Below are 19,077 nucleotides of genomic sequence, written 5' to 3'. Positions count from 1 at the left end.
AAGTGTGTGCAAAGTGTGCCAATAAAGCATTACCCCGCACCGCAAACATTCTTTGCAACCATGAAATAATATCACATGCAATATTAGTGGGGCCAATTAAGAGATGGGAGAGTCCAATGATCTTAGCCATCCAAAAATTGTTATCAAATAGGACGAACGAGATTTTATATGGTGCCCGAGCATGAAGTCCAGTGTAAGGACTTCACACCCTTAATATTTGATCCAACAGCAGCCCACTTTTTAAGAGCCTACATTGGACTTCACACTCGGGCACCATATAATTTCTCTAGAATGTACACAAGAAAAAAAATGAAAAGAAAAAAGAAAGAGTGCAACACCCACATTCCACATGAAAAAATTGCACTAATTGGATCAACTCTTCTAAAAGCAATGCTGTGAGTGTTGTTTGTAATGGAGATGAAAGGCAACTCATCATATGTACAATGTTTGATACATACAGAACATGCAGCTACCTTCCATAGTAATAACACAGAAGAAGTATAGAGCACTCAAGAAAAAAGAGTAACGGTACAAAACAGATTTTGGGAGTATACAATACCATTTTAGACACTACTTTGCACTTCTGTTCCAAAGATCAGAGCTTCCCCAAACTCTTAAGAAAAAGAATGGAAGATTTAGTACTCAAAAAATGAAAAAATTTCCAGCTTGGGGGAAAACAAATATCAGGAATGAGAGTGGCCTTTCACCTTTCGCTGCAATACTTCCTTTAGAACTACAGCAATTCTACTTGACATGTGTTGCTCCATAAACCTCTCTTTCACCCTCTCGTAGCCTTTTCTTCCCATTGTAAGCCTCCGCTCGACATGGGTAGCAAGTTTCACAATGTTATTTGCAAGGGGTTGAACACCTTCTTTCCCCACAGGATGCAACAAACCTGTAGATCCATTGACAACAATTTCTGTTGTCCCACCAGCTGCCGTTCCCTGGTTTTTTGTCAGTAACGAAGATATTACTAATAAGAGCTCAAGAACACAATAACAGAAAGGCTTAAAAACCATACTAGTATGGCAGACTTACAAAAGTAACAATATAATAATATATCTATCTTCTTCAAATATTAGGAAAGGAAGTTAAAGAACAAAAGTAACGAAAAAGAAGAGGGGAGTTGGAAGAACCCCAACACTGTTCAACCAGAAACCTGGCAAACAGGTCAACCAGCCTGCCTAGTGAATCTACACCTGTTGCACTTAATTGAACTGATAGAATTTCAGTTTCCTTATGCCCCCAATTTACTTAAGGGCACAGGCACGCAGCACAGTAATCACAAGGGGTGTATTGCCAAACTGTCTTAACCAAAGTAATATAAAGTAATATGAAATAATCTTTCAAAAAGTAATGTAAAGTAATATAAAATAATCTTTCAAAAAAAAAGTAATATAAAGTAAGTTTGCAATTTTCTATAAAGTAATATAAAGAAGTTACCAAAGTTTGTCAAACAAGAGGAAATGTTTGCCCCACAAGACTAGTCCCTAATAATCAAACTTCCTCGGAAACTATTTAGAAGACATTTTTGAATTTAACAGCTAAAAGAAAAGCAATCTGACATGCACAACCGATAGCTTAGTAGCTAATAGAGAGGATTAACAAGCCTAACATAAAATTCACATTTGTGCAATAAGAAATATAGAAGTAAGAACAAATGCATACAAGAAAGGGTTAACAATGACTGTAGAGCATAATAAGCAGAACATTTACCAAAGAGAACATTTTTTTTTGGTGAGTAAGCTGGATTGAACCTTTGACCTCATGGTTGGAGAACAAAACCTTAACCAACTGAGCTAAAGGCTCAATCCTACGAAAAAGAGAATGTCCTATATACAGTTTAAAATTCAGGATTACTTTACAAATGTTTAGAAATGCTTACCAATACAGGCAGCTGAAATGCCATAGCTTCAATGGTTATCCGCCCAAAACATTCTCCTCGGGCCTAAATGAGGAATGGAAGAGGTCAACATTTGGCAGGGATATTGCACTTTTCCAAAATGTCAACATTTTAAAATTTTCTGTCACAATCAAGTTCACAAATCTGACTTCAAGCTACAATTTTAAGGAAATATATATTGGGCAGAACCACATAAAAAAAGAAATGAAAACCAAATAACTAGCAATTGATGTTGCAAGGAAGCATCAGGTTGATTAAATTACAATGTAAACAAATGTGAGTTGCTCTCAGAGCATTTCTCTCGTTTTTATAGTTTATTTTTGCCTTAGAGGTGTTGTTGTCCATTGTCACAGATACATGATTTATAATTATTACATTGAGATGAAAACTCCCAATAGCTAGTAATTGATGTTGCAAGGAAGCATCAGATTGGTTAAATTCTATGAAAACAAATGTGAATCATGTGTCCTTTATACTCTCGAAGCATTTCTCTCGTTTTTATATTTTATTTTTCCCCTTGAAGGTTGTGTTGTCTATGTATATTGGTATTTATTACAGAGGCACATGATTTAGAACACTATTACATTGAGATGAACCCTCCCTGGATAACAAGGATCAGGTCTCATTGCCATGAATTCTAACATTTGCATTGAAGTTATATAAATTAGGGCTGTTTTTGTGCCATCAACTAAAACAAATGTGTATTTGTCTATAAAAAAAAACATGCAGTACGCTCAGTAAGTGGCATGCTTGGTTAACTAGATTTCCTTGTGATCATTTTCATCCCCTCACTTTAAGATTTCCATTTTCTGGGATTATTCAGTGACCATCTTCTACAAATGTTGGTAATAGATTATGTCAAGATATTACAGGAAGAAGCGTCCCAGCTCAAGTGAGCCCTCCCCCAGGTTTCCTGAAGTTGAACTTCAATTTGGGATTAGGTGGGATTTTTTAGGCTCAATTGGTGAAAAACGTATGAATGTGAAGGAATGAAAACTGCTGCTCAGAAATGGTGTCAAAGATCACTTCTATAGAATCCTCTAAGCTCCATGGATATTCGGCTGGTCCTTCATCCATGGATATTCATTGCACTAAAAATTCACAGGACTGTATATCTCTGTTGAAAAGATCAGCTCCTTGTAAGCCAATGTATGGATCCAATTGCTAAGCATATAGTCCGGAGTATTTATTTCTTCAGCCCATCATATATGATTAATTGCCAACCATTCCAGTGTTCTATACATTCCTAAATAGCGTATAACTAGAGCTGACCTGTCTATCCAAGGAGGCATTTTCCTATGTCAGCCTGAATTTGTAGATTAGTACTTTATTGATGTTCACAATGAGGATTTGTTTCGGTTTAAGACAACAATCCATTGCAGGCTTACAGTTTTAGAATGAAAACAGTAAATGATATTTAGATTGCCTTTGAACAAATTTTGATTGTTGGAAAAAACAACTGTATATGGCCAAAGAGGGTGACTATGAAAAGTCAACCTTATGACGGGACCACGTTTCCAAAACATGCAAACAATATTCAAAAGAACTAAAATAAGGGACAAATTTTAATTCAAAGGGTGCATGCACAGACGGGGAGACAGAAGCAAACAATATCAACTGGAAAATTAGATCTTGATGAGAGCATAAATAAAAAAACAAAATATCATTTCACTTGTAGCTCAAATTTCAAAAACACTGAAACTACCTGAAACTAGAAAACAAATAAGAAACAAAATATCATTTCGCTTGTCGCTCAAATTTCAAAAAACATTGAAATTACCTGAGAGTTTTGGACGAGCACATCAATTGCAGCCAAATAAGGAGCTACATTTAGGGATTTATTGACAAAGTGCACTTGATTCTGCATTCTATTATCTGACACAAAGTTGCGGAGTTCGGTTTCAAACTTGGTCTGAGCATTCATGTCACTTCCGACTATCACTGCATGCATTGATGGAACCTGTAGCTTCTTCTCTCGGATCAACTGCAGACTTTCATGAAAGGAACGAAGAAATAAGTCCTGTCCTTTCCCACGTGAAACACCTGCAATTTATCTAATGCTCAGCGCTCTAACAACACATAAATCAAAGTTTGCAAAGACCAAAAGATCAATTACGACAACTACAAAATCTCCAAGTCATACCAGCAAGAGCAGATGCAAATAGGCTCATAAGAAATTTCAGAAAATAAGTGCCAAGCAAAAAAAGGAAAGAAAAAAGAATATATTGAATGCATTATCTGACATTGATGATCACGGTGAATATTCTCCAGGATTTGCTAGCGTCCATCGCAAAAGGCATTTCGCAGATGGGCTGTTGCATGAGAGAGCAGCTAGCAAATCCCATATTCTCCATACGCACAGTTAACTTTGACAGTCTATTAGTCAATTTTACAAAAACAAAATACTTAAATTCAAATATAGCACAGCCAGGAATAAACTTGTCACAGCCAAGAACCCGCTTCAATGTCAACCTTGCAAGGGATGGCTGTTTTTGTTTATCCTTTCCAAGATAACCAGAAAATAACTTAGAAGCACAGGTGTGGACGAGCTTCTTAAACTAACAAATAAGAAGGATCACATTGCTACTCATGGCTAGGGCATGGCGCCCTAGAACCAATTAAGCATCTAATAAGCGGAAAGTACATACTATTTATGATGGCAAAAACAAGATCTTCATCCCGCAATCCAAGGGACTCCCTCACATGCTCACGAAGAACCCTTCTGGCTACACTATCTTCGGCTACTTGCATTAATTCTTTGCTATTTCCTAAGTGAACAACATAGGTCTGAGGCATCCTGATCCTGTAAAGTGCCATGCAATGAAGATGAATTACTATAGCCGCAGAGAAAAGGAAAAAAAAAATAAAAATTAGACACTACAATACACTACAAATCACGCCAGCATAGAAAGAACAGCCAAAGAGTCAAAAAAAATTTCTCAAAGAAATATCCAACAGCAAACTCAATATAATTGAAACACATAATTATGTAATTGTATACGCTGGTGCATTGTATGTATGAACATAGGCTGATAGGCAGGCATATAACCACAAATTTGCCCAGAGGTGTAGGTTCATTTATAATCCTGAATGGCTTGGCACAGTTCTATAAAACAACCTCATCTTTATCATGAATAACCTCAACAAACTCTGGAAATAAATTACTGCCAGTTGATAATGAAATCCAAATGTATCTTCAAATGTCGTACTAGCTGGGAAGCTACAAATCTTAGATCCCCCTAGGATATGATTATATTCTTAGAAGAGTTATCTAATCTAGGAATAATTTTTTATTCGAGTGATAACAGAAATTTTATTGCAGAAAAATCAGTACATACATTTTCAAAAAAGAAAAAGAAAAATCAGTACATTAAACGGGAAGAGATGTCCCCAAAAACAAAATTGTAATTGGATATTATCCAAGGATTCCAAGAAATTCCATCGTCCTTTAAACATATACCGAGATCAGCAAATTAGATGGCAGATGGTCTTGTAAGAGAGGGAGTGAATGGGATAATCTTATAAATGCTAACTCAGTCCTGCTGTGGAAGATATTTAAGCTTATAAGCTTCTTTCAGTACGTTTAAGATATGTCATGCTAGTATCCAAGGGCCAAGAGAAAGTCCCACCCAATAACATTCTTTCAGTCCTCTTCCACAATCAAAAGATCCAGATAGATCTTCCAAAATACACCCCCCCTTCCCGCCCCCCCACCCTCCCCCCCCCCCCCCCCCCCCCAAAAAAAAAAAAAAAAAAAAAAAAAAAAACCTCAAACTCTGAAATAAATAACTTCCAGTTGGCAATGAAATCCAAATGTATCTTCAAATGCCCTACTAGCTGGGAGGTTGCAAATATTAGACCCTCTGAGAGGTACAGTCCAAATTGAAGCAATCTCTGATAACATACAAGACAAATGGCAAGCCAAAGTGAAGATATTAATGATCATCCAATTTGATTTTCCTCATCTTTCTAATGACCAACTATATTACTTCAAAATTTCATAATCCAAATTACAAACATGATATCAACTTTTGGTTAGATCAAGTCAAATGCAACACAAAAGGCATTAGATAACGAAAATATTATAAAAGAACGAAGGTAAGCAGTTGCAAGAGCTAGGCATGCACATCTGTCCCTTTTATAAGTACTAATAAAATATATAAATAAAGAAAACAAGAGGAACTACATTTTTTGAGAAGCATGGAGGTGACCCAAGCAGGTGGACCTACACAACATCTACAGGCATGCATGCCTGGGAAGACATGGCAGAATCATTATAATTTATAAAGCATGGACTTGAAATGGAAGTGGAGACTTTAAGGACTTCTGAACAATAAATAACCAACCAGATTCATGATTTATATATGGGGAAACGAGATACCAGGAAAGGCAGGGGGGTTAAGATATTGGCAGCATACCCTAAACGCTCTCGAGTTCTATTCTTCCAGTACTCTGCAGTTGTATGAGAATCAATCATGGCACCAGCAACAAAAGGGAGGTGCCTAACATATTCCACTTTGAAGTAATGCCCTCGCATTTCATGAATCCACCACAAAACCTTTGGAAGAACACGAGGAACATTTTCCTTGAGAACAGCATCCATCCACTTCCCAGAAACAGCCGTGTTTAGAACAACCAAATCAGCTTTAAGAGCTGTATCTATTGCTTCTTGACCCTTTGCAGAAAAAACCTAAAAAGGTGTGAACAGACATGATTAGAAGGTATATATATCATGATGACAATCTAGTGACCATTTAAGCCTCCAAAAATTGGAAAAAAAAAAAAAGTTAAGTTGATATTTGTTCTAGCATGGACAGAAAAGCCACATTGGATAACATTGGAGTTCAATTACAAAGAGAAGCCACAGTTTGCAGTGCACAAGTGTCAGTAACCATGCAAACACTTCAATGGCGGAATTGTACATATCAGAATATAAACAAAGTAATGACGAAAAGACACTTTTCTTATCAACCGTGGAACTATTATAAAAGAAGCAGAAAAATTCCATCCATCACAATTGCGTAGAATTACTTGCAAAAATCCATGTGTGAAAAGAAAAAAATGTATGGTTCTTATTCCATCTTATTGTCAGCTAAACTTAGCTGCAGCCATTGATAAGCAGAAAAGCGGGCGTTACAAATATTACGTTTCTTATTCCATTGTATGACTATGAACGTACAATTTAATCGAAAATCATAAAATTCATACAAAGTTAGATTCAATCATGGTATTCAAATTGAAAAAATAAGGTTTGATTTGAATCGTAAATAGTAATATTTTCAAAGCCATGCCTTAAATCAAAATAAAAACGCTTGTGCTTGGAGTATCGGCAATATACCTTGCATATCGGCCAATATGGCCGGTACTTGCGATTTTTTGTGAACCTAAACCCCGATATGAGGGGTTCTATTGATTATCAGATCCCAACGATATGTGATCCGTATCATCCGATATTTTGAACAATGGATTTGACACTTCAACTATAAAGAAAAGAAAGAACAAAATTATTACATCTATGAATTTCTAATTTCTCAAACAAGCTAGTGCACAATGGCTTTCCAGTTTCATAAAATTTCACTAGTTCAAAAAAAAAAACAAGAAAAAGTGTACACCACTAACTCAAATTTAGCTTTGATATAACAGCCCCCTATAATTCCAAGGAGTTTATGGCTAAGATTGTTCTTTGGAACAAATTGCTTAAAATTTTCTGAACCACCTTCTATTTCCATATAATTGTCAACTAATGTGAAGAATCTAATATCCTTCTACAATCAATGTCAAGAAGAATCTAATATCTTTCTTAAATCAATAAAGAATAACATGCATTATTTGCATGGTCACAAGTATCTTTCAAATGTTATCACTTGACAAACATTTTTTTTTTTAAATGACTTAACATACATATTATGGCTACTTGTTCGAACAAATGCAATTGTTTAGTGATCCATCGGTGCGGGAACTTTTCAGTTACAGTAAACGGAACAAGTTTCAAGATATAATTGCAAAGCCTGGTATCCAAAACTCACAACTCCTTAAGAAGCATTCACAAATTGGAGCTGTCTAAAGAAAAAATATTGCAGGAATATGAAACTAATGTTGTATTAAGGAAAAATACATATATCAGGGCCACAAGAAATTTAAATAAAAATAAATAAATAGAAGTTATAAGGATGCCACAAATATGTTGAGAGTCAGCAGTTGACAACAAAAAAGGTACACTACCTGTACTCCTCGGTCCAACATTCTATGTTCCAAACTGTATATAACTTCATTCGTTTCCATTGGCTTTTGGTTAGTGATCCATACTACTTGGGCACCAACACTTCTCAGTAGAAATGCTAACTCCATCAACAATAGCGGCCCCCCTGCAAAGACATACCCCCTTTCATGAATGCTTCTGATGTAGAGAACTATTTAAGATGCCACAACCAGCTAAGCAAAAAATAAGTTCATCAATTGATTGATTTTCTTTCAAATTGCTACAAGAACCATATGTCATATAATAGGTAATGCCGAACCACGTCTGCATTTTTTTCACAAATTCACACAATTATTGTTGTTGTTATTGTGAAACAAACAATAGCCAAAATGTGAAACAACCAATTACTCCAAAAGCTTAGGCTTTTAGAGTCAGTGTTATTTAATCATTTATACTTCAACAGCTATCATGAATAGAAAAAACAGACATACGCGTATCAGAAATTCAACCAAAAGAAAAAAAAAGACATCTCAAAAAATTAAAGGGAAGAAAATGAAACAAATTGTCGATCATATGTATAAAGTCCGTAATTGAAGTACACCATTACAGAATAAGTAGATTAATACATATGACATTGCTTAAAGTTCAATTGAATTAAAGAAGTCAGAACAGAAAAGAGAAAAAAATCGAAAAGTACCTGAAAGAGAAAGCTCGTGAGAAACTAAGAGTACGAGCTTCGACCTCATGAAATCGAGAGGATTTGTAAAGCTCCCACTCTTTGTAGAAAACCGAGTCTGATCTGCCATAGCTTCGGAGGAGATTGGATGGCAAGAATCGAATGCCGCTCTGATAACGAAAGCAATAACTGTCGAGATTGAGAAGATGAGAAGCAGCAAAAAGAGCCATTTCTTTTGGAAAGATATCCATCCAGTGGTTGATTTCGCCATTCCTAGGGTTTTAAATACTTGCTCGTAAGACTGATTTCGTCATTCTAGGGTTTGGATTCTGCCTCGAATGCTGATTTCGGCACGCTAGGGTGCGAGATTCGGTTCTTGGTACTGGTTTCTTCATTGTAGGGTTCATTGATTTCAAGATCCAAGGGTTTTAGGTTTACAGATCTAGTTGCTGGTTTTTTACTCTTCTTCGCTAAAAACAGTGAAATATTAGAACAGAATTAAAATGGAAAAATTGCCAATGGGGACACCAAAATACAAATAATTCTGAACGGGGGACACACTTTTGAAATATTGTAGGGACGGACGAAATTGGGATTATCAGCTCTCTAAAATGGGGTTATCAACCCTCTAAAGGTGTGTTTGGCGTACCGTTTGAAATAGCGTTTAAAACGCCGTTTTGTAAAACGGCATTTTGGTTCAAAACGGTGTTTTGCCAAACGACATTTTCATGTTTGGTTGGCCAAATCAAAACGGCAAACGAAGGTATTGTGTGTTTGGTTGCAGATGCCCCAAAACGGAGTTTTAGTGGTAAAATGACCAAAAAGGGCATTGTTTGGTTGGCTTCAATGTAACTCCACTACTCTCTCATTAGGCCCAATATTAAAAGGTCATTAGGATCTCATTCAAACACTGTTAAAATTTAACATCATTGCCACACAAAAAAATGGCTATACCTTTGGGGTTCTTCTCCTTCTTCTTCTCAACGGCCGGATTTGACGGACGAGTGGAGGCGCTGAGGCAGTGAGGCGTGAGAGGGTTTGCAACTTTGCAGAATAGATGAAGAAAGTAAGAAACTAGGGTTTTTTTAATTCTTTTGTCTTTAAAAAATTAAAATTAAGAGATCATATAATGATATCAGCAGCCCCTTGTTTTAACAAATTTGTGTCCTCAAGAATGATATTAACACCCTCACTTTTTTTATATTTGACGTAACGCATAAAATACCACGCATATACGTAAAAATGAGTTTTGGTGAGGGCAAACATGTAAAAACCCATAGCCCAAAAACGGTGTTTCAAACGCCAAACGGTGTTTTAAACGGTACGCCAAACACGCACAATGGGGTTATCAAACTCTCAAAATGGGCTTATCAACCCTCTTTAACAATTTTTCAAAATTGAGTCCCCTGTTCAAAATTCTTGTATTTTGGTTTCCCCCATTGGCAATTTTTCCTAGCTACAAATTACAACTACAATTAGGAAAAATTATTAAAAAAATGCAAAGTTCTGTCTAAATTGTGAATAAAGGGTAGTGATTTGAAATTTATAAAAAATGTGCTGTCAGGCGAGAGAATATGGCTTTTAGAACAAATATACCCCTCCTACGTCTTTTTTCCCTTCACCTTTTTGCACCTAACCCTATGCACTTATTACCTTCTCACTTACCACCTTCTTCTTCCTCAAGGCTTTTCTAACGTGGAAAACTCCATGAAGGGTTTTGAAGGTTGCCATTTACAACATAGTTTTGTATTCACGAGGGTTTATTCATGATAAACTTATCGAAGTAGTGTTACAAAATACAAAGAAAATGGATTTTGAGCTTAAAACTGAATTTTGTTGTTTTCCCCATTTTCAAGATAAATCCATTTTCTTTGCATTTTTTTATTCTAAAACATCAAAACCAAGCTTCAATTTATGATTGCCTGCATGACACTAAGATCACAACGTATATCCCTATTATCCTTGGAATTATTACTCAATTTGAAGATAAAAATCCTTGGAATTATCCCTATTCTACTGGCGCGGGTCCAAGCTCAGACCCGTAATTGCTAGGTATAAATAAAACTCAAAAGATAAGATTTGCCCAATAATTTCTCCCATTTTTTTTTATTTTGAAGAAATGTGTTGAGGGAGTTTAGAGGGTTCCACGTCACCAGACAAGGGCCCGACAGCCCCAGTGGTTAAACTCCCCGTTTTTGCTAAATTCCAAACCAAACACATTTAAGCAAATTAGTAGAATAACATTCCCTGGTATTTTTCTCAAAAAAAGGTCACCGAACAGAGCATAGTGATTTCGGGGTATAAGATGTGGTTCCCTAGTGGTTCTGGGGTACAAAATGTGGTTCTCCAGTGGTTTCAGGGTATAAGATGTGGTTCCCTAGTGGTTCCGGGGTATAAGCTGTGGTTCCCTAGTAGTTCCGGGGTATAAGATGTGGTTCCCTAGTGGTTCCGAGGTATAAGTTGTGGTTCCCTAGTGGTTTTGGGGTATAAGATGTGGTTCCCTAGTTGTTCCGGGGTATAAGTTGTGGTTCCCTAGTGGTTCCAAGGTATAAAATGTGGTTCTCTAGTGGTTCTGAGGTATAAAATGTGGTTCTCTAGTGGTTCTGGGGTATAAGTTGTTGTTCCCTAATGGTTCCGAGGTATAAGATGTGGTTCCCTAGTGGTTCCGAGGTATAAGATGTGGTTCCCTAGTGGTTCTAGGGTATAAGATGTGGTTCCCTAGTGGTTCCAGGGTATAGAGATGTGGTTCCCATCAATGTGGTTCCGGGGTATAACACCTTAGAACCACTATATTATGTTTCCAATAGGTTCAAGATAGTATTTTTGTAGTTTTAAAAGTAATCATGGCTCTATCATTGGTGTTTAAACCTATTGGAACCATTAAGTAGGCCTCTGAACCACTACTTAGTGGTTAAATAGTGGTTCCAAGACTGTAAATTGTGGTTTCCAAGTGATTGGTACATTGTAATACTACTTTATTGGTCTTCGAAGGGATAATGACTCTATCATTGGTGTTTGGAACATATTGGAACCATTACTAGGCCTCATAACCACAATTTAGTGGTTCCGAGAGGTTACATAGTGGTTCCAACACTCTAAATTGTGGTTCAAAGAGTCCAACTTGTGTTTAGTACATTATAATAGTATTTTAGTGGTTTTAAAAGTCATCATGGATGTATCATTGGTGTTATAAACCTATTGGAACCATTACGTAGGCCTCGGAACCACAATCTAGTGGTTCCGAGGAGGTTAAATAGTGGTTCCAAGAATCTATATCAAATATTATTGTACGACATTCGAAATGATGATGACCTAGCAATGGTAATGATGCTTTTTGAGAATAGCCTCTTCAATTGTATGAGCCTGTTCATGTGAAAGTCCCTACCAAATCCCATATTATAGTTAAACAGACGGTGGAGGATCTGAGGGAAAAAAATATAGTGGGGCCTGCTTATCTGAGTGATCTAAACCATTTACTTGCTGGGCCCTTTCATGTAGTGTTATAAAATCTTCTCTACAGGATGATCTGATTTGTTAAAGCTGTTTTTATGGGCTCCATTCATTCTAACCCTCTATAATCCTAATGGTTCTGAGCATCCTATGGGAACCATTCATTCTAACCACATTTTCTACCTCGGAACCACTAGGGAACCACATTTTATACCCCGGAACCACTAGGGAACCACATTTTATACCCCGGAAACACTAGGGAACCACATTTTATACCTCCACATTTTCTACCCCGAAACCACTAGGGAACCACATTTTATACCCCGGAATCACTAGGGAACCGCATTTTCTACCCCGGAACCACTAGGGAACCACATTTTATACCCCGGAAGCACTAGGGAACCACATTTTATACCTCAAAACCACTATGAAATCACATTTTATACCCCGGAACCACTAGGGAAGCACATTTTCTACCCAGGAACCGCTAGGGAAGCACATTTTCTACCCAGGAACCGCTAGGGAACCACATTTTCTACCCCGAAAACCGCTAGGGAACCACATTTTATACTCCCGAACTGCTAGAGAACCACATTTTATACCTCAGAACCGCTAGGGAACCACATTTTATACCCCAGAACTACTAGGGAACCACATTTTATACCCCGAAACCACTAAGGAACCACATTTTATACCCCGGAACCATTAGGGAACCACATTTTATACACTAGAACCAATAGGGAACCACATTTTATACTCTGGAACCACTAGGGAACCACATTTTATACCTCGGAACCACTAGGGAACCACATCTTATACTCCGGAACCACTAGGAAACCACATCTTATACCCCGGAACCACTAGTGAACCACATTTTATACCTCGTAACGACTAGGGAACCACATTTTATACCCCGGAACTACTGGGGAACCACATTTTATACCCGAGAACCACTGGGGAACCACATTTTATACCCCGAAACCACTAGGGAACCACATTTTATACCCGAGAACCTCTAGGAAACTATATTTTGTACTCTAGAACCACTAGGGAACCACATTTTATACCTCAGAACCACTAGGAGACCACATGTTATACCCTGGAACTACCAGGGAGCCACATCTTATACCCCTGAATCACTAGGGAACCACATCTTATACCCCGGAACCAATAGGGAACCAAATCTACTGCCTTCCGTCGGAAGTCCGAACGTTTGTTCGGAAGTCCGAACAAACCTTCGGACTTCCGAATGGGACCAGTAATTTGGTTACGTATACTGACTTCCATTCGGAAGCCAGTAAAATAGGGATAATTCCAAGGATTTTTATCTTCAAGTTGAGTAATAATTCCAAGGATAATAGGAATATACGTTGTGATCTTAGTATCATGCAGGCAACCATAAAATGAAGCTTGGTTTTGATGTTTTAGAATTAAAAATTGCAAAGAAAATGGATTTATTTTGAAAATGGAGAAAACAACAAAATTCAATTTTAAGCTCAAAATCCATTTTCTTTGCATTTTGTAACACTGCTTCGATAAGTTTATCATGAATAAACCCTCGTGAATACGAAACCCTGTTGTAAATGGCAACCTTCAAAACCCTTCCATGAAGTTTTCCACGTTAGAAAAGCCTTGAGGAAGAAGAAGGTGGTAGGTGAGAAGGTAATAAGTGCATATGGATAAGTGCAAAAAGGTGGAGGGAAAAAAGAGGTAGAAGGGGTATATTTGTTCTAAAAGCCATCTTCTCTCACATGACAACATTTTTTTTATAAATTTCAAATCATTATCCTTTATTCACAATTTAGACAAAACTTTATTCACAATTACAAATTACAAAATAAAAAAGCGAAAACAGGCGGGGAGACGTGTCTGTTTACCAAAATACCCTTAGGGTACATTTGGATTGCCATAATCGGGAATCTGTATGGGTATCCGATTCCAACCTACACGATTCGATTCGGACGTTTGGAATAGTTTGTTTGGATAACAGAATGGGAAAGGACGCTTACCTCCGATCAGAGATAACGAAGGAATATTTAGTGCTATTTGACTAGACCTGGCAAACGGGTGGGTCGGGCCGGGTCAACCCGCGGGTGATGCGGTCAGAATTTTGGTGACCCGCGCGGCCCGCGGGTGGGCGGGTGGGCCGGGTCAACCCGCGGGTCACCCGCAAATTCAAACAGTAGTTTATTTTGGAAAATATTATCACTGGATTTTGATGAGGGGGGTATGGCCGGCACCGTGGGATGATCCAAACCGTCCATTAGATGGCCCACAGCCTAAATAGGTTGTGCCCCAAAAATCATTTCAATAGGTTGATCCTAACCCTCCGATCTATAGAGGGTTAGGATCAAGTGATCAACCCTCTAACATTCAAATCGGAGGGTTGGGATCAACCTATGGTGCTAGCCACAACCTATTTATATTCTATGGTGCCAGCCATAACCTATCTAGGCATCAAACCCTTAAAAAATAGATTAGCATGACAAAATCTAACTAGATTAGCATAACAAAATCACCACCCTTTAAAAAGCCAAGTGACTTGCGGGTGCCCTCGGGTTGACCCGACTCGACCCGTGTTTATGCGGGTTGGGTCACCTGCGGGTTAGTTTTGATGGGTCACTAAAACTCAGACCCGTGCCCGCAAATTTGCGGGTGGGTCGGGTCGACCCGCGGGCACGGGTCGCTTTTGCCAGGTCTATATTTGATACCCGGCAAAGGGGTGGTATTCTCATTCCCGGAATGGGGAGAAAAAAACAGGCGTTAAATCTCCACCTAATATTAGGTTTTCTCGCTTTGGTGACTTGTCACTCGACTGCAAATCTTGAAGGTATCTCTCTCTCTCTCTCTCTCTCTCTCTCTCTGGGTGGAGAATGATCTGCCCAGATCGGTTTTCATCTCTCCCTCTCTCTCTCTCTGTCTCTCTCATCTTTTGTGTAATACCATAGTTGATTTGATTCAACCAATTGGCTAATGACAAAGAAGTTATAATGGGCGTAACCCTCTCAAATTTCTGCACTAATTTGATTTTTTTTCAAAAGGTAAAAGAAATTTAGTAAACAGCTGTCTTCTGCACTGATTTGATGCAGCCAATTCAACAAGCCCCAAACTCTCATTTCTGCAATGGGAATTCTAATGGGTTGAATATTGGACACAGAGCAAGAATTCCCCCACCCACTCTCCACTCTCTAATTGACCCTCTCTTTTCTTTGTTTTAAAATGTAGGACAAAGAGCAAGAGGAGGGGGGGGGGTGTTGTGTTCCGTGCCCACTTGGAAGAAATAAATTTGTTTAGATTTTGTTGCTTTTCGGATTTCCTTTCTACTTGTTTTGGATAAATAGGAGTGTTATTGATAAGGGTTGGTTAGATTACAGATTTTCTATAAATTTCATGTATGCAGACATTTTGAAAAATGAAGAAATTTGTTAAAAAATTGTGTCTTGTGCACAAAGGAGGATTGATCCTTCCCTCGAAGTGGATCAAAGGCCGATCTTCCCTTTAAGAAGATCAAAACCGTTGCGAACCGATCTAGGTTTGTAACAGGGAGGGGGGAGGAGAGTGACGGGATGATTTGTGAGATTGGGTAAGTTTTGAGATGTACTGAAAGAAGCTTACTTTTCATTTTCTTCTTTTCTAATGCTTCTGTCTTTGATTTTGGTTGTTCTAAATTTTATTTTTCTTTGTTCGTCTTTGGATCTTTAAAGCAACTGTTTGAGATTATGCTGCTTACTGTTTTCATTACTGTTGATTGAATGGGAATTTGTTCCTTTAGCAGCTAGAGACTGCAGAAACAGTTCTATAGCTAGCATAATCACAGATTATTCTAAGTACTTGATTAGCTAGCATAATCGCATAATAGTTAAGTGTCCAGATTCTCCAATTGGGTTGGAATGTGTTAGAACATACACACTTGTTTAAATCGAAGTGAAAGAATTTTACTCAGTAGGAACAAGTCTTATTGATTGAGACTGTATGAAATAATTATTGAGAATTTGATTCAATTCCGACGTTGGTCTCAGATGAAACCAAACGCTAGAATTGGAATCAAGATTGATTCCTAGAAGAATTCCAATGCTTACACAAACGCTAGAATGGAATCGTTATTCCGTTTACGGAGGGAATTAGAATTGGATTGGAATGTGATACTGATACCGATTCCTGATTTCGACAATCCAAACGCACCCTTATCTTAATCAAAACGATGCTAAATTGATGAAATGATGAAATTAACCTTCCGCTTCTGATTTTAATTTCTTCATCTTACAAATCATTCCTTAATTTGTTACACTCACATAGTGTACCACAACCCAAATTATCAACAATAGAATTTTGCTAGTGATATCCGCATGACCATGTTTTGATAATGGGGAACGGACCTTGTTTTACACATTAAGGAGCTTTTTGGGAATTGCAATAGCCTCTGACAGCTGGTTAAATAATGTAAAACAAGGCGAGTCCACCCCAATATTATCAAAATGTAGTCATACGAATATCAATGAGCCATATATATATGGGGCGCGGTTCGTGAGCTAAAGCTCAGAAATACACCATCTCCATGTTCTTCGACTCATCCAACCCATTCAGTCTGTAGGACCTCACATAGATAGGGTGTTCCTAAGAAACCATCTCCATACCATAATCCTAACCATTCGATCTATAGAAGCCCATTTTCTAGTCATCCATTTCAAAACCTCCACAAATCATAACCCTAACCATAACCTATAATCCTAACCATAACAATAACCATAATCCTAACCATAACCTATAGAATAAATGGGTTGGATCACTAAAACAACTATGGGAGATGGGGTTTCTGAACTCGAATGACTAGAAACAGGGTATGCATAATCACAAGGTCTCGTGTAGGATATCTTTTGCAGTTGGAGCATAGAGAGCAATGACATGTTTCAAGATAACAGGTGATGATGAGTAGTTCCTGCGATGGGAGAAGACATATTGAGGCTTCTCTTGAGTTGACTAGATGAGTTAACTCGGGGTTGATACGCATGTGCATTGGATATGTTGATCAATTCATGTAGAGTTAAAATCAGGATGATTTAATGGTGTGTGTAGTTGGTGTTTTAGAAGACCGGTGTTGATTTGCGGTGATACACCAGAGGTAGAGACACCAACTAGAAATGTTCAAGGTAGATATGGAACAAGCCAAGGTGGAGATTGTTGGGTTGTTGTCTTGTTTTAGGAATTTGCCTTTTGTCTCCTAATATGACTAAGAGAGGGGGAGAGATAGTTGATGGTTTCTAAAATCGTGTAGGCTTTAGGTATTAGGATTTAGGAGAATACCTCAGTATGTAAGGTATCTTTCAATATCATGATGGATAAGGTACAATACACCACATGAAAGGCGATAGTGAGAGCACGGTTTTTCTCTTGATCACTGTGAGTTGAGAGAAAGGGTTTGACAGAGATTTCAAAGGTGAGAGTACCAAGATATCCAAGCTTCTATAGTTTTCCAAGCAAATGTGAAATGTTTGAAGTGAAATGCCTCTGATTATATGATCTCGTTAGAAAGCTAGGAAACTTTTGGTTTCCGCGTTATCTGATCGATTATGTATCGAGAAATGCCTGCAACTTCCAAATTGACCAAAACATGGATTTGGGCCATCTGACAGAATAAAAGGCCAATACAGGCCAACTAAGAGCATTGGAATATCTAAAAAAATAAAATTAAATAAATAAAAAATTGCTGCTGCAGACTGCAGACTGAGGCTATTTTGAATTTATTTATACTAGAATTTTCTTATATGGATTAAACTGTATAATAAAAACCCATTTGTTCTGATAACTTATATGCAATTCAGTCAGTTCCTTGAGAAAAAAAAGAATGAGAATTTTCACAAAACATCTTTCCAATTTACAGCAAATACATTGCACAGTTTCGAGATTCAGTCAGAAACAAAATCAAACCATGTCTCAGAAACGATAGAGGAATCAAATTTTGAGGGTTGCATTCAAAACCTATGACCACGCTTATCATTTTACCGAATACAATTAAATTAAATGATGGAAAAAAAATTGCACTGTTTTGGAAAGTGAAATTGAACTCAATGAAAAACTGAAAAAAATGTGTCGAGAAATCGAACTTTCTTTTATCTAAATTTAACATGACAATAGAAGATAAAAGTTACAATAATATATTAGTAACCTTGATTACCAGCAATTCCAGGGACGATTTCACCATTTTTGCCCTAAATTTCAATCCTGACGAGATTATAGGAAGTTGTGCGGATGAGAAGAGCAGAGGGGTAGGTTTGTCATTTGTGGAAAGTATGTCGGTTATTAATCACCTTTGGAGATGGGCAGGGCCATTTAACCCTAAATTGAAGTGCTTTATCCAATCATTATTGTACACGTGTGCAGATTAACAGTGCAATAGGTGGGCCCCATTGTCTTTGTTAAATATTGAAGATTTCCATTAATCTTTGCTTATCTTACAATCAAGCGTAATGAGTGTTTATATAGAACACTCAAGAGGATAAACGTAGAAACTAGTATCACAAGATTTATGGAAAGAGATTTGACAAGATATGAGAAGATAATCTCAATACCTAATCTAGCCTGCCTCCATAATCTTCCCCAATTAATCCAAATCAAATCTTGGAAGATGTGATTTTATTCTACCTAATCAAACCATAATTGCCTAATCTAACCTATTGGTGAGATCTCACATATTCTAACATGCCTCCTCAAACGTATATTGATTGAAAATCGATATACGTTTGATTACAATGAATATCCCAAAAAAAATGTAAAAATTTGCCAATTTTGTTACACGTTGTCACGATTGATGTCTGCTTGATGTATGTTACCAATATTGTTGAAGATGATGGC

At 37.5% G+C, this 19,077-nt stretch overlaps 1 protein-coding gene across 2 annotated transcripts; it reads right to left on the bottom strand.

The window, feature by feature from the left end:
* Positions 1–343: 343 nt before the first annotated feature.
* LOC143884527 (uncharacterized) lies at positions 344–9,307 on the bottom strand. Of its 2 annotated transcripts, XM_077388149.1 has the most exons (8): positions 8,800–9,307; positions 8,126–8,268; positions 6,322–6,593; positions 4,552–4,706; positions 3,684–3,946; positions 1,886–1,948; positions 708–944; positions 344–613 (listed from the first exon to the last, which is right to left on the bottom strand). In XM_077388149.1, exons 1-8 carry the CDS (start codon positions 9,047–9,049, stop codon positions 596–598), a joined length of 1,401 nt encoding a protein of 466 aa, XP_077244264.1. In that variant the 5' UTR covers positions 9,050–9,307; the 3' UTR covers positions 344–595. The 2 variants fall into 2 exon arrangements, with proteins under 2 accessions (XP_077244264.1, XP_077244263.1); XM_077388148.1 differs by having other exon boundaries at positions 344–944; positions 8,800–9,305.
* Between the last annotated feature and the right edge of the window lie 9,770 nt (positions 9,308–19,077).

This window comes from Tasmannia lanceolata, unplaced genomic scaffold (assembly GCF_043159265.1).
Source record: "Tasmannia lanceolata isolate RefF3 unplaced genomic scaffold, GAP_Taslan_0.1 ptg000008l, whole genome shotgun sequence".
Classification (NCBI taxonomy): domain Eukaryota; kingdom Viridiplantae; phylum Streptophyta; class Magnoliopsida; order Canellales; family Winteraceae; genus Tasmannia; species Tasmannia lanceolata.
The sequence above is the reverse complement of the archived record's forward strand: the minus strand, read 5'-3'. Positions and strand labels throughout refer to the sequence as shown.